The sequence below is a fragment of the Gymnogyps californianus genome, chromosome 1 (genome assembly GCF_018139145.2).
Source record: "Gymnogyps californianus isolate 813 chromosome 1, ASM1813914v2, whole genome shotgun sequence".
Lineage (NCBI taxonomy): Eukaryota > Metazoa > Chordata > Aves > Accipitriformes > Cathartidae > Gymnogyps > Gymnogyps californianus.
The window spans coordinates 23033355-23050145 of record NC_059471.1 but is presented as its reverse complement, the minus strand read 5'-3'; the positions used below and the strand labels follow the sequence as shown (position 1 = coordinate 23050145).

Here is a 16791-nt window from a genome sequence, read left to right as displayed (position 1 = left end):
AGGAGGTGGAGCCAAGTCTTGAAAGAAAGGATTGGTTGCTTACATGTTTTGCATTCCAGGAAAAATAGCTGTGTTCCCTAATTAATCCCAGAATTTCCTGAAGCATGTAAGTTACGATGCATTACATCATATCTTACTTTATTTATCATCTGTGACACCCATATATGAAGATTCCAGCAAGTTTTTGTTCACATAGCAATTAAGAGATGTGTTAAATGCATTTCACAGCTGCAGGCATACTACTTCTGGCGAGCTGGCAAAAGCTATTCTGTGTTTTCCATTCAGCAATAAAGGAAGAAGTCAGTGTCCCCATAATGCAATCCTCTGGAGCTGGAAAGAAAACCCCAGCATTAGAGTCATTAGGTTCTGCATTCTATATTGCCAGGAAGTAAAAATATGAAATATTTTTTGGTAATCTCTCCCTTCTGAAAGGACTCAGTAGAGTTGCATAAGCACTGCCTCCAGCATTTTGTTCCTGTGCAGTGCTACTTCTTAGTTTTAGTGGACCAATGTGGGGAAGGTTTATTGTCCATCTTCAACACTACAAATAATTTTTTTACTAAAACTGCATCTTTACCTTAGTCAACCCTTTTGAGATACTGTGTTGTTCTAACTTCCAGGCTGAACATCTGTACAAATTGTATTCTATAGCATGGCAATCATATACAACATAGGAGGAGTCTTAAAAATCAAGAAGCTAATAAAACAGGGATAGGGAAATGGGGATGGAGCTTTTCATTCCTATTTCAAATCCAGCCTTCAGGTCCTGCTATAACCTATATCTGCAACAGCTGATGGCCCTTTCTCTTCATCATGTGAAGACCTGTGAAATCAATTGATAGTTTTGATCTAATGTTTAATAGACAGATATCTAGAGCCTCTGAAACCATCATTCCTACCAATATGATTCTGGCAGCCTCATTCAAGATCCCTAAGATAAGATAAACCTTATTGCAACTAAGGTATGCACTTCTCTTGCATCTTCATTTGCTCTTGTCTTGCTAAACAGAGAAAGCATCACCTTTTGGTACAATGGTTTGATCCCTCTATGTACTCTCCTTTTGGATTCTCTGTCATAAAGTCAACAATGGCATTCACAGGAATAGAGGTAAATAAGCTTCAGCATAAGGAATAAAAAAGAGGGAAAAAACCCAAGGATGTTGAGAGTCATACACCTGGACAGTCTGAATTCTTAATAGTGCCACCTCATCATTCCCAAATTGATGGGAGGGGAAACATGAAAGAAAAGACAAGCATTCAAGACATTAATGTACATTTTTACTATACTTTCAGCTGGCTCTTTCCAATACAATCTGCCTTTGGAGACGTGGGGAACCACAGCTTGACTGTATACTCTTGACCATAAGTATATACCCAAAACCTTGTGGTAGTACTGTGTTAATGCCACCAGGTACCAAAAAGGTTCAGTGGTTGGTGCTGAGCAAAGAAGGAGGCACAGCCTACACCAAAAGAAACTGAAGTCTAGTCTGAAACAAAGCACAAAGGTAAAAGGCCAAGACTGCACTGGGAGCCACAGCGATGTGGTTCATGCAGATAAGTATGTAGGCAGTATATTCCATGTTTACTGCAGCTGTCACAACAAATTGATTCTTTGAATGCCTCTGACTATCTGCTGGTACCCATCTGTAAGCTATTATTTTAGCTGGGTTTATCCTCTGCTGCTTCAGTGGAAATCTCACTGTTCCAGCACTGTGTTTCTTCACAGGTTTTCTACTTCTGCCTGTGATGACCAAATGGCCAAGTTTTTTGACAAGGCCCTGAACTACATTAGCCCTGCTGTGCATGGGGGATGGACCAGGTGACCTCTAGAGGTCCCTTCCAACCTAAATTATTGTGTGATTCTGGGATCCTCTGTCCTGTACCATCCATGCAGTGATCACCATGGTGATGATGTCGTGTCTCTAGGTGGTGATCTGGAAGCTGGTTTAGGGCAGAGTAAAGCAACTGGGCTTCTCTAAGAGTGGGAAACAGGTGAACCAGTGGGGTTGGCAGAGGAGAACAGCGTGGAGGAGAGCTGGGTAAGAAACCGAAGCAAGTAAGGAGAGAGGGCAGAGCTTTGAAGGGCCGTAAGGGTGAGCACCCAGCCACCGCCCTTGGTTTCTTCTGAGACAAAATCCTGGTATTCCCACCCTCTGAAAAGGACTTGTTGCACTATCTTGTTTCCCCAACTTGGCCAGAGACCAGCTGTGTCACAGTGGTCTTTCACTAGTCAGACTTCAGTTTTCTAAAGTATTCTGTACAGTAAATTAAAAATGTCAATTTATGATTTCGTGTGTGAGTGTGTGCAACTTTTTCATCTCAAAGCTGCAAAAAACTACACAAAAAGATGTAGCTCTAGCTGTTTTTGAGAGGTCTCAGATGAGTAAACTGTGCAGGCAAAGATTTGCCTCTGGGGCAGGTAAGCCTGTTGGATATACAGAACAACTGACAACGTTCAGTGTTGCAAAACAGGATCATATTTATGAGCACTTTATTTCCAAGACCCGGACACTTCCTGGGTGTTTCGGTTACTTTCCCATTCCTGGAGTAAGGCTAATACAAATTCAGTAATCCATCAACTAACTAATTAATGTGAAGTGAATGCATTCCCTGGGAAATGTCAGTCTACAGAGGCTCTGGAACTCTGACTTGACTCTTTCATCATGGTATATATGAAAACCTATAGAGGAATACACTCAGAAACAGTTTGGTTTCCACCAAAGCAGCAAGAGGATAAATCCAGTTGAAGCCCCTGAAAGCATAACTATGAACAAGTTAAACCAAAGCTTGAATGTTTGTTTTATTTAGAACAGGAACCGTAACAGAGCTCTTAGAGTCCAAGATATTGTTGAATGGTAGCCAGCAGGCTATAATGTAATGGGCTTTACTTGTGTGTGTGTGTAACACACACCTCCCCTGTGATTTGCATGCTTATTATAGCATCTTATCAGCTGTTGTAAAGATAAGGAATTCTACAACAGCATTTTTTGCTTTGTAATTATTGTTCATTTGATTCATCATGCATTTCTGTCAGAGGAAATGGCATGAGATGAGCGGAGGTGATCTCAAGGGTAGCCTTCAGCGTGTGCTGAGCAGGAAGCATCAAGGGTGCCGTGTTTTGGAGAGAAGCTGTACCACATAGGAAGGTACCAGGCAGCCATGCTTCCCCCAGCCTCTGGCAGCCATCCATGCTGGCTTTGGCGGCAGGAAAGAGAGGGTGGGCCAGCATACAAGTCCTCTGCTCAAATAAAGGGAAAGAAAGAGATGAAGGGGGCATAGTGAGACGGGGTGCACAGTGAGAGGTGATGGGCTGCAAGGTGCTTAGTTAACCCAGAGGTGTTTGCTTAGGGCACTAATTCACTCAAACTCTGCTATGTGCCATCTTTAAAAATATGTTATTTTTACCATAAAAGTAGGCTTTATAAAAGTAGAGTCACATCCAGGATTTGTACTCATGGCTGATCTCTGTGTTATCCAAATGGTGGCATTTATTTCATTCGTAAGGCATAACAACAAAAACATGGTGTGAAAACAAGAGGTCTTGTCTGAGCTTCAATGCCTATGTCATGCTTGGCCTTTTCAGGGTTTTATTGATACCTTATTAAAATGGGGCTTAAAACTCAAATAATCCTAATGTAAAATATAATTTGTACTGCTGACAAAGTGAACACTTGATCCCACATGGCGATATTTTAGTCTGTATTAGATTTCAGTTCTCAAGTTTAAAAACACCTGATGGCTTTACACTAATTACTTGTTGGGTCCTCAGCTTCTGAGGGACTTACAAGTGCCAAACTTTTAAAATGTGCTGAATGCTTTTTCTGTGGAAATGTGATGTATTTAGTGTTTCAAGGCATCCTTTCAAAATCTCTAGTCAATATGACTTTCCTCTTTCAGTATGATCAGTAGTTCTCAATAAAAGTGCCCAAGGAAGATTCGTGGCTTTAAAATTTGCACTTCATGTTGTGTGTAATGACTTAGAGACGTGTATTCTGTGACCTGTCAGCTTTGGAACAAGCATTCATGTCCTTAACTTTTTTTTTTTTAAACAGTCCAGTCCTTTAGACAACATAAATGTGAGAAGCATCAGATTGAATCCTGGCAGGAATTTGTTAAAGCCATGAAATGACGGCAAATTAAGTCCATTTGTCACCTCCATTGAAAAGTGTGTATTTGTGTCTCAGTGGTAAAACCAGGATACTTAATTGCAAAGGTTTGCCAAGACGAGCACTTTAGCTGCCAACCAGGAGCCAACAGAATAGCAGCCCAAGCGCTGAAGCTAATGATAGTGTCAATCTATTGTGTCATAAATTACATCCTGTTATAAATAATGAAATCTTGGAAACAAATAAAACATTCACATTCTTCACCCAGATTTTTCCTCTATTTTGTGATGAAAATGTGACTTGAAAAATCTGCATAATTAAATGTCATCCTTTCTACTTTGATTGGCATTTTTTAGGGTGGTTTTTTCCCATTCCTTTTTATTAGGCTGCTTTGATTAGAGAGTGACATGAGGATGAGTTGTTTTTATGATGCGTGTTTGACACTTCCAGATTCCACGCGAAACCCTAATTCCTGATGGCAAGACAATAATCTGGGACAGCATGAAAGGCTTCAGAATACCTAAGGCAACCTACAAATTCATAGGGCTCCTGAGCTGCGAGACAACTGTCGGTGGACACAAATATAGCACAAAGTACCTAACACACCGAGAAAGTAAGTAGTGTTCTCCACTCCCCGTCTTTTCATTAGGCACTCTGCCCTGGTGATGTTATTCACTTTTCTTTCTCTTCGTCACGTGCAGCCAACACAATTTTTGATGTTCAATTAAGCACCCCGCGTCTTGTCAAGTTGCTGAAAGGAGACAGCCTGGCAATTAACTGCACCGTCACTGCAGCCTGGAACACCAGAGTGCAGATGACGTGGACTTATCCTGGAGAGGTGAGTGCTGTGGTTGAAATGAAGAAACCGGGGGTTTCCCATAGATCACGCTGCGTCTAGCATCCTGGGAGGAATTTTGCCTCAAAATGCTTGCTGTGGTTCGCATTCCATCATTTTGACCCTTGCTGACATGTCTTTAAAGGTTTCTTTTTTTCTTTCTGGTGCTTAATTGAATAAGTAAACATGTTTACACAATGTACTCTGGTTATATTGCATAATCGCAAGCGAACGCTAGAATTATTTCTTCCATGGGAGCTTCTTTTTGACCTGGAGAAATGGTAGAAATTGATCACCCGGTCCCAGGCAGGGGCTCTCTCTTGGGACAAAAAAATTTTCAGTGAGGCTGTCCTTCTCAACACATCCATTTAAAAGACTGTCAGACAGTCAGGCACCTGACTCTAGCATGTTTAGAAAAGATATTTTGATTTAGCTAGCTAAAATCTCATTTGTTAAGTGTCACATGAACAATCCTCTTGTTTTGACAACTACAAGAATGATCTTGAAAGTGCTTCTCCTCCCTCCACATTGGGAGCATCCTCATAAATGTTTGTCGCTTACAGAATAACTGCCAGGGAGTCCGTGTAAAGCTGATAAGAAATTTGACATTATTTTAAGGTTTACAACTCCCATTCCTTTCATGTCAGTTTGATTTATGCTGGTGATTCAAGTGAAGATCATTTATTATGTCACTCATTGTGTCTAATCACAAGCTGAAATTATGATTACATTATACAGGGATGATTAATGCAATTGTTTCTTGCATACTGTAGCCATTTTCCCTGGCATTTTTTCACCTCAGAAATAAACAACTTAGCAACAAGAAATGCTCCAAATATATTATATTGCTCATTGCTGCCGTACCAAGCCCTAGCCGGGCACCACACTTGTGAAATTCTGCTTTGTTTTTATTTGAATGGTGACTGAAGGGTGCTCAGTGTTTATAAGACACCAACAATGTCCTGGGTTAAATAAACTTTGAGGCCAAAGGCTGAGGGGCAGTTGCAGGAAATAACTCCTCAGACTCACATTATCTTCAGTTCCACCCTGTTATTCCCTTGCCAAATCTAGTCCCTTTTCCGTCTATAGCGTTTCCAGAATTCTCCCCTTCTTGTGTTAATGACCTCTTCTTCTATATGTCTGCTGCCTATGGACACTGAATCCAGGCACCAAACTATGTGCTGTTCTTCACATCGTGGCTTTGGGGATTTTTACGAGCAATGCTGGACAAGGAGCAATGGGGAGTTGGGCATGTTGGTATGGCAGGCCATACAGAAGGGATAATCTTCGTCTGGAAAGAACTAGTTTGGATGCTATTACAACTTTGGTGAAGATAGGAATGAATTGCCATATAATGTTACTTATAATTTTTATTGTTCACCCTCTGGAAATGTTAGGCATCTTTTGCATGTCTGTGCTATGCAGAGGGATCTGGATTTTTTTAATTAGGGTATGGTGGCAGTACAGTAAAATAAAAATCTTAATAATAATGAAAATTGGTTTGATTAAGCTCTTTCTTGTTCATTTTTGCTTTTATAGGCAAGGAAGAGAGGTTCTGTAATGCAGCGCATTGACCAGAAGAATACAGAAGCCAATATTTTTTACAGTATCCTCGTTGTTGATAAAGTGCGTGATATTGATAAAGGCCAGTATACCTGCCATGTGAAGAGCGGGCCATCAATCAAAGCTGTCAACACAACAGTCATTGTTTATGGTAAGAAGTGTTGCAGATTTGTAGAATACTGAATGCTCATGTACCAAGTTCAGTCATACGATAGCTTTACATCTTGACACAAAGTTCAAGTGAGTTTATAGCACATTCATCATGGGCAGAAAAAGGAGGGAGACCAGAGAGAATATGTGCCTTTTCTTCCATGACTGTTTTGTATTGTTGACAGTAGATGTGTTAATGTTGAGTTTGATCACTCTTGTCTGCTAAATACTGTGATGACTCTGTCCTCAGTCAGTTCTGGCAGAAGCAATCAGTTAAACTATAGTTTGGGGAAAAAAAAAAAAAAGTACAAGCTGAATTTAAATAGAAGAATCCCACTTCCTCTTCTACGGTGCTTATTCATTGTTGTCTATGAAAAATGAAGAAGAAATAGATACACTAGCTCTACATGGAGCAGGTAGCTGCTAGACCATTCAAAAAAATGAAACAAGCACAAGATGCTGCAACTCATTAATATGATTTTACAGTGGGAGCCTTAAACAAGTTCCCTATGGTCTGCCTGGGCCTCCTGTGAAATCTGGAAATTTCTGGTGTTATTTCAAATTTATGTGAATTAGGACTTTTGTGTATTGGCACTCTATGAGAAGCTACCTTCTTTGTGGCATCCTGTTACAATTAGGAGTATCCAGGATCTTTGGAGCATCATTGGTATTAAAGACCAAGCGGTTGGTGGGTGTCCTCTATGACAGATGACTCATGGTCAGAATATTGATTTGTTCCATGTTTTCAGTGGTCTACCTTTTCTCTCTCATCTGGAAGCGTGGACTAAGCACCCCATGTTGGTATTCTTAGAGAATATTTCAGTCCATTTTCTCTACTTAAACCCTGGACTAAATCACTGGGAGCATAGGATGAATCATATTATCCACTTACTATATTCTTAAACTGATAAGCTGAAGCTGTCAGAAACTGAGTTTTAGATTAAAATTAAAGTCAGAGAAGCTGGAACTGTTGAAGCTAGCCTGTAAACTCTTATTCATATAAGCAGCCCCACTTATGGGATACCCATATTAGAAAGAGCCTGTGTGAATAAGGGTTTGCAGAATGAGGGTTGTATCTTCATAACTTGATTTGTGTAATTAAACTACTGATTTGTCTTGTGCATGTTATTTTCAATGTACATGGCAAGTGTGATTAAATATTGCACTTGTTTAATAGATATCCAACATCCTTATGCAGTCCATAATGTGAGTAAATATTGCAACATAGGTACTATCAAAAGGACACTCAAACAATTTTTCATGTTTTGAATGTTTTATTTTGCTCAAGTGCAGTTTGAGGGGAAAAAAAGAAGAGATCTTCCAATGTATTTTATGAATATTGTGTTTTATTGCCTCTGGTAAAACCCATCAACTTGCCAGAGAGTTTGAAATATGGGGCAGTACAACTGGAAAAGAGCAAATTCCAGCAGGTTGAGATTGTTCCAACGAAGTGATAAAGATTTGTTTGTTTCACGAAACAGCTGTTTAAAAATGATACAGAAAGTTTCTGCCTTTTTCTTTGCTGTTTCTCTGAAGGTCCCTTAAGTCCTTTTTGGCAGAATATTTTCTTTTGGAACATTCATTGATTCTTGGCCTTTAGGAGTGGAAGGGTCATCTGATCATCTAGTTCAGCTTCCCATGTACCACGAACCACCTTATCTCTTGTGCCTTTTTTCCCTGACTGAAGCACAATGTGAATTTGGTTAGAGTGTATCTTCTCCAGGCAGATTCATGGCCTGGGAACTGTATCTCAGTTTCTTGTATATTTGTGGCATTCTTCTCTATATTTTGTAGATCTCTAGGAGGTTAGGCTTTATTCTTGCTGTTGCCATGTGGGAACACAAAAATTATTAAAAATCATATTTATTTGGATTCCTGTTCTCTTTAGCAGAACAACTCTTTTTGCAGGCTGAAAATTGGTAATACAGCACACTCTTTTTCTTTTGTTTAAGATAAAATGTTCATTAATTTGAAACGTCGAAGAAAAACTGCACTGGAGGCTGTAGCTGGAAGAAAATCGTATCGTTTGTCAATGAAAGTGAAGGCATTTCCCTCTCCAGAGGTTATATGGTAGGACAACAGTTACTTCCATATATGCATACTGGACCTCTTCTTAGATGAAAAACAGTATCTTGGTAAAATATTCAAATAAGACCCCTTGAAATGGCAACAAACTGGAGACAATACAGTTGTGGAGTTTTATTGGAAGCTTCAGGGTTGTCCTGGCTTTTAACAATTTATGAGAACATTATCTCCATTTTGCAAGTGCAAAAAAGGAGATCTGGAAAGTTTAAAGCTCACATCCTCAAATATGTTAGATATGTCTCCTATTGAAATCAATGGACACTCTACAGCTAAATATCTCTACCAACCTTGACGGAAGTGTTGCATCCAACTTCACCCAGACATAGATATGAGACCTGCACTTGCTTTTCAGACAGTAGGAGAAAGAAAAGAAGGTTTTCATTAAAATAACTGAGTCATATAGACATGCATATTAGAAAAACAATGGAAGCTGGTTTTATTATATGGTGATCTGCAGGTTGTAGATCTATAGTGACTGGAGCATTCACTTTGGCTCAGGTATACAGTGCTAAGAAATCTTTTGAACAGTTTTTTTGTATTAACCCAAACCACTTTTATATAAAACAATGTTATCTATTCATGATCTCAAGGGTTTTTTTGTTTAAATCATTTTAAACACCAGTAGCTCTGGCTGAATTCATTGCACTTCAACAAAGTATCTAAGGCAAGACTGATTAAGAAAACAAACCATACATATATGAACAGTGAGAGTTCATGTTACAGCCAGAAATTACTTTTGCTCTGAACGTTTTGTTTTACAAAACCCTTACATTTATTATTCCACATGGAAAATTAAGGGGTGAAAGTGGAGCTGATGCTAGCCATTTATACAGTATTTTCTGTTTCTTTAATGGTTGGGCTTGTTGACTACACATATAGATCCAAAACTTCTAAAATACAAAAAAAATCCATTTAAACAAGAATTTTTAGTTATTTATTTATTTATCACTGTGAGGTTGGTCAAACACTGGAACAAGTAGTCCAGAGAGTCTATGGAGTCTCCATCCTTGGAGATATTCAAATCCAGACTGAAAATGGTCTCGGGCAATCTTCTGACCTTGCTTTGAACAGGGGATTGGACTAGGCGATCTCCAGAGGCTCTTTCAGCCTCAACTATTCTGTGGTTCTGTAAAATACAGATACAGTGAAATGCCTAAATCCATAGTCCTTAGACCCAATTTTTAGTGCTCCTCTAATAACAGTGAGAGTTTTCTGTAAATACTTACTAAAACCCGTGAATCATTTTAATCAAGTCCATCATCACAGTGAAACTCTGTTGCACTCTTCTACTAACGTCATGTCAACCTTCATACAGCAACCTACCAAAATGTGCTTTATGCTGTATTTTAGGCTTTGAAGAAAAATGTTGTGCTTCTTCAGGAATCTGTGTGTGAGCAACAGTTAGTACTCTCTATGTTGATTTTCTGTTATCTTTAAAAACATTCACTTGATAGCAGGATATCTGATTCTTAAGTGCTTATCTAATCTACTTACTCTTCCTCTTCCTAAAATCACAGCTGTGCTTAGGCTACTGTAATACTTTGTCCCAGGATGTATTCTGAGGTCATAAAGAAATGGTCAATGTTGGATGATGCAACCTTTATTTGTGTGAATGACTCTTAGCCGAAATGGTTGTGTTCTAGACTAAATGGTGGCACAAGCATGGAAAACTGGGATCTCCGGAGACAAAGTTGCAATTTTCAGCAACTCTCAAATACTATGGAGCCCCGTCAGATCCTTATCAATTTTAATATATAGAATGGTATTCTCCAAAGTGCTTTAAAAATATCAGCAATCTTATTTGTAAGGGAAAGATAAGTCTCTGGTAAACAAAATCTCAGACTGTACATTCAGTCCTTGCCCAAAGATCAAGAAATGTTGTTAAATGAAATAATGCAGGCAGTTTAAGCAACATTATTTTTCAAAATTTTGATTTCTGGAATTCTTTTAAACAGGTTAAAAGATGGGCTACCTGCTGCTGAAAAGTGTGCCCGGTACATGGTTAAAGACTATTCGTTAATCATCAAGGATGTTGCTGAGGAAGACGCTGGAAACTACACTATAATATTGAGCATACGACAGTGGAACTTGTCTAAGAATCTTACAGTCACTCTTACAGTAAATGGTAAGTTTACAGCATGTTCCCGTGCTCCTCCTGAACATGTAAATGCTAAATTTTCATTGAGCTAGATTTTCATTGATCTTGCACAGTTCAGGTCACCGTGGATTTTCTTACTGACTTTCATGGACCCAAATCCAAGCCCCATATGGAGGGTGACAGACCCATCTTGGAATCAGAAGACAGACACTGGTTTTCATTAGAAGGGTTTCTGTCTTTCACAGTCGCATACTTGTTCCTGATGACTTAAATGTGTTACTAACGGCTCATCTGACTTGACTTAGGCCTGCTGTTTTTATTTGTTCTCCTGGAGATTTTTCTTATTACTCACCCTGCAGGAATGTACTATTTTCATGATCATGCAATACATTGGAAATGGGCTGGTTTTAATTGCTTTCCGATTTTTACCCTTTACAGTGAAACCCCAGATATATGAAAATGCTGTGTCATCATTCCCTGATCCCAATTTGTATTTACTGAGCAGCAAACAAGTGCTGACATGTACTGTGTATGGTATTCCTCAGCCTAAAATTACGTGGATGTGGTATCCCTGTAGACAAAACCATTCTAAAACAAGGTAGGACAGATTCCTTACCTCTATTTAGCATGTCTTCCCTTACTATTACATTTAAATATTTACTTTTTTACAAGAATAAATCTTGCCATGACCATTGCTTAGTTAGTAGAGTTTGTATACTTTTAATCAATGTATTTTTTAGTAAACATGTAGGCACAATGCAATTTTTTTCTGCATCGTTATTTGAAAATGGAGGGTAGAGTTGTTATTTTGTATTGCTACTTAGGTTTATTTACAGTTCACTACTATTCATGCATGCAATGTCCAGAAGTGATAATTGCTTCTTAATTTTTATGAGGGAAGCCTTGCAGACAATGTCTTGCAAAGTTCACATGCTTTCTCATGGAGGAGATTTCCATGCTTTCCTCCATGCACAGTGATTCCCCTGTGTGGCTTCTTTTGAAATTAAACAGAAATAATCTTAAAGACTTTTTCCATTATGAAGGTCAAATCTTTCTTATGATACGTTGACTCATAGATTCAGTTCAGCAAGCCAAATATGCCCAGCGTTCTCCAGATGATATTTCAACAAGGTAAAATATAATGGCACCATACAAGCTTGCTTGATGCTGATGTGGTGCTTAGCTAATCCTCTTTTATATTTAAGCTTTCTTTTGAACTCTGTTTCTTACGATTACAAGTTTGTGTGTTGATTCATTTATCCAAAGCTCTTCCTGCATCATGAAATCTGACACAATCTTGATGATTAACACTCAACCTCCACAATGGCATTAGCATTAAGCTACTATTGGAGGGTTCAAGCATGCAAGGTATTTGGACCACAGCATAATGAAGATATTTAAAAACCTAACAAAAGTTTAGGAACCAACATTTTCTCAGTTTCCGTTGAAGATAATCACTTTACATAGGATTTAACTTCTTTAATGCTTTCATAGAATTGGGTTTTAGTGCCAATCCAGCCAAACATTTCAGCACATGCTTAACTGCAGGGATACAAGACACCTCATTCAATTAAACAGGACAAACATCTTATTTCAAATTAAGGCTGCTTGTAAGTGCTTTGTGATCAGTGAGAGTGGTCAGCACTTCCTAGAAGCACACATAGTTTTTCCAGTTACACCTTGCTTTGGGATTATGCTAATGGGTGGCTTTCTATGCCCTTCTCACCAAGAGGTGGCACTAGCATCTCTCCTTTTGCTGGAATAGGTATAACCTGAAATTCTCCATTTTGAGGACAGGTGAAGGCTGCATTTCCTGTATCATCTGTTACGTTACCTTCGAAGGACAAGTTGCAAAATTCTGAGTATTAATTTATTTTTTGCTTATAGGTGCAAGGTGTAAGAGAAAAGAAATCACGACATCTTTTAAGTAGAGAAACCCTGTGAAAGGTGTATATCAAAATTTTCAATCTTTTAGTTTCTTTCAAGTGTTTATACATCTATGCATACTCTGGATTGAAATCACGGTGCAGCACTGATAAAACAGTTAGTTCTTCTTTGGGAGTTGGGGTGGTGCTCGTCCATTGTCAAATATTTCCTTCTGTTAACAAGCAAAGATCTGCACTATAGCACAGGAGAGCATGTCATCAGAAATAGAAATTAATATCCGCAAGCAGGTGTTTGATAATGTGCTAAACTGTAGACTCAATTAAATGCTAATTAAAAGCGTGTTTGAGCAGGTGATCAAAGGAGAAATGTAACAATTTGAATCAGCTGTTGGCTCTGTTACAAGGTTGTTTCCAGTCTTGCTTCCAAATTGCCTTCATAATTGTTCTGTGATGATTCTCTTTAACTCCCTCCCCTTCCTTCTCCTTTAAATGCTTATTGAAGAAGTAGTCTGGAGAACACCATTTTTAATGTTTTGCCTAAAAGGAGTGGAATGACTCTCTCTGAATAATATGGTGACAATTAACTATCACAGAAAGGCAGAAATACCTGAATAATTACATTTTGTCTCCTGCTCCGGGAAGGGAGCAGAGTGGACTACCCTGGCAGCTGGCACGCCTTGCTCAGGCTGATGTCTGTGCCAGTTCAGGTGTTCTCCCTGAAGAACTGGACAACCCTTTAATCCCACCTATTTCACTATACTTTCCCTCTTTGTGTGAGGGGAGGTTTGCCTAAACAACAGACTTAAGGTGTGTATACCTTGTGCAGCAGATAAAAAATGTATCTTATTCTGCCATTACAGCATTTCTTTGGATTTACCTGCCCCATGTTAGGTTTCCAAGGCTAAAATGTTGCTCCGTTTGTGCTTAAGTAGTGCCTATTTCTGTGCACAGATGTACCTTGTACCTTAAGTTGCTAAACCCCCACAGGTTACCATTATGCAGTGTATGGCAGTAGGGATTCTCATCAAGTCTGAGTTTCATGCCACAGGACAGAGCGCACACTCCAAGTAAAAAGATCCTGTTGCTGCAAAGACCTTGCAGTGCACAGATCTGTTTGCTCCAAGATTTATATATGTGCTTAACTTCACATCACTTGAGTACTATCACTGCAAGCTGGGGAATGACGCAGAGTGCATAAATTAGATGTTTTTATTTTTGAAGGACTGTTGCCTATGGGCTCCTTGATAGAAACGATTAGGTTATCTGGCTGTAAAAATATCTCCATGGATTCCATTGCTTTTAAATAAAATGCAGATATATTTTAAGGCTTTGTGATTGATACAATCAATCTGCATAACTCTCCTCTCTACTTCATTCAGGCCAGTAACAGGAGGCCAGCCAAATTAAACAGTTTCCATAGTTTCCTAGTAGTAAATAAATAAATTTTAAAAAGCTGTACAATTGCTCAACAAATGTGACTTTTTGGAATATGGAGAGACCAATGTCATTAAAATTCCCTGCTCTTTATTTTCCATTAAAATTACTTTGCTTAAACCAACTCTATTGCCATTAAATAACCTTTTGTTAGCTAGCTAGCTAACTAGATGGATAGGTGGAGAGATTCTCTTCTGATGTTCACCCCAGCAAGGAAACATAGAATAGTCAAGAATAACTGTCTGGGGCAAAAAGTAATATTTTAGTTGGGGTTTTTTAAAGCTTATGCAGAGCTAGTAAATTCAGAGATGGCAGGCAAAAGACAGTAGAAGATGCAATGAGAGTTAAAATAAAATGCAATTAAAAAAATTAAAGATTAGTCTTTCTTAAGTGAAGGAGAAACTTCTTTTCCAGTGTTATCTTACTCCAGCTTAGTCTGCTGCTCTGTAGCAGATACATATATTCCCAGGCTGGGCAGCCCCCAGTTGCTCAGTGGATATAGCAGAAGACAGCCTGTGGGACACTTGTCCTGCAGTGTCCATCAGCCTCCTTGGCCTCTTCCCTACCACCCTGGAGTTGTTCTTTCTGGCCTCGTTTTGGCTCAGGTTGGGTTGTCAGCAGAGGTGTGTGGAGGGGCAGCCAGCGGCAGGGCTTGCTGAGGGTCTCCAGAGCCACCCAGGCTGGGCTCCACCTAAAACTCACCAGCTCCGAGGCTGCAGAACGAGCGTCTGCACGCCAGGAATGTGCTTGGTGTTAATGGTTCTTGACGTGAATCTCTTCAGCAGATTTGTGTTTATCTTAAACTGGCCTGGCAGAGGTTGCCAAGAAAGGCACGTTTGATGTTTGATATTGATATTGCTCAGTGGAAGCACTGGTTTCCTCAGCTGTTGTGTAATGTCGTTTGGGGGCAGTTTCTCTCTGGACATTTCCATGTGGGCAGTTCAAGAGAGATCTTCATCGTGCTCTGCCCAAGGTTGGACCGATCGTCCCTTCAGAAACTGCAAACAGATGCAACACTGAAATTTTACCTTGGGTGTTCCAACTCTCCCATCACCTTGCTGCCTCCCTTTCTCCTTGGGCTGTCAGTTTTGTTTAGCTTCAAACTGAGTATCAGATTATTATTTTATAACCCTGCCACCACATCAGTCTGCATTTTTTTGGCTTTTGTTTTTTTCTCTGTGTGTGTGTGCATGCGGGAGAGAGAAACGTAATGGTATTGTGGAGATGCCTACAAAAACAAAATCATTGGAAAAACTGGTACCTGATTCTCTGCCCCCCTGACTATAGTGTCAGGATATGAACTCTTCTTGGTGGTAAAACCGCCTGAATGATGGGATTGGGAATGAAGGGCTGAATACACGAAGTTGAGGACAGAAGCAGGCAGCAGGGACCAGGGGCTGTGCAGCAATGCCTAAGCTGGCACTGCTGCCAAAGAGCTAATCTCAGGAAACCATGACATTTTTAGCGCTCTGATGTGTGGGGGTCCTCATTGAAATCACTACTGATTTAACACAAAGTGATAAGAAGGGAATATTACCTCTCTTCGAGGCTTGTCTGCAGTGTAAATGTAGGGTCACATGAATGATTTTCTCTAGAAATAGCTCTCCAGCACTACAGAGGGAGGAAGAGGAGCATGTCATGGATCCCTGCAAGGCAAAACCTAGAGGTTTGCCTTCAAACTTCTGCAGAGATATAGAAAGACTGAAACTACTGTAATGAAAGTGCATGGGAGACTCCCACCAGCTTCAGTGAAAGAGGAGGCAGGCCATGTGTGCATAGCAGTCTAATTGCATTTCTGCATTGTTTGTGTCAGTGTAGTAATAAGGGATTGAAAGGCAGAATCATTAGGATGTGCTTGGATAGATTATCAGGGGAAACCAGATTTGGAACATCAGTGAGGTATGTAAAATGAACAAGTAAAGAACAAATATGTTAATTGTACTTAATTAGAAATGTACTGAACCACCCAAATTTAATTGTTGGATGTCTGCAAACATTGATGCCCATTAGTTTGTCCACAGCGACTGTTTTTGTTCCCCATGCCACCTTCTATTTTCGGGAAGGGGAAGTCTGAGTCCTTAGAGCTGGTAAAAGTAGGTCAGATGCCATTAATAAACAGGTAGTTCAAAAATGCCTTTGTTTAATTTGACATGTGGCCAGATCCTCAGCTCTCAATTCACACTGGCTGAGGATCTGGCTGGTGGCCTTCATGCCTTCCACTCTCTACTACAAGAAAATCTTACAGCAATCTAGTAATGTAAAGGTACTTAAAATGGGTACATCAAAAAAATATGCTAGCTATTCCCTTATTTTGCCGCAGTTGGGGAAATAGATTAGTGTAAATAAAAATCAGACCCTGTGTTTTTCACATATCTTTCAAAAAATGCAGAGGAACAGACATGAGTGTACATTGCAGCAGCGTGGACTGGCAAAGAATTTGAAGCCAAAAGAGAGGAGTGAAATAGCATCTGATCTGTTTCAGCCTGAACAAGCAATGTGCTGATGCATCTCATTCTGCACTTCCACTGTGAGCCAAAAGTCAATGCTTGCTTGTGAACACCTTGTATCCTCTGAAAACAGCTAGTAGGACTGTATCCTTGTCCTCAGTCAGTATTTCGGAATTTTTTTGTATTT

At 39.6% G+C, this 16791-nt stretch overlaps 1 protein-coding gene across 2 annotated transcripts in view; it reads left to right on the top strand.

Annotated features, from left to right (window-relative positions):
- The window catches only part of FLT1 (fms related receptor tyrosine kinase 1), a 114691-nt gene that overhangs the window by 27476 nt on the left and 70424 nt on the right, over positions 1-16791 (top strand). For both annotated transcript variants that reach the window (XM_050894744.1, XM_050894752.1), the window contains exons 5-10: positions 4557-4719; positions 4808-4944; positions 6481-6655; positions 8607-8724; positions 10695-10864; positions 11276-11435. In XM_050894744.1, the coding sequence (XP_050750701.1) occupies positions 4557-4719; positions 4808-4944; positions 6481-6655; positions 8607-8724; positions 10695-10864; positions 11276-11435 (923 nt within the window). The remainder of the gene's footprint in view (positions 1-4556; positions 4720-4807; positions 4945-6480; positions 6656-8606; positions 8725-10694; positions 10865-11275; positions 11436-16791) is intronic.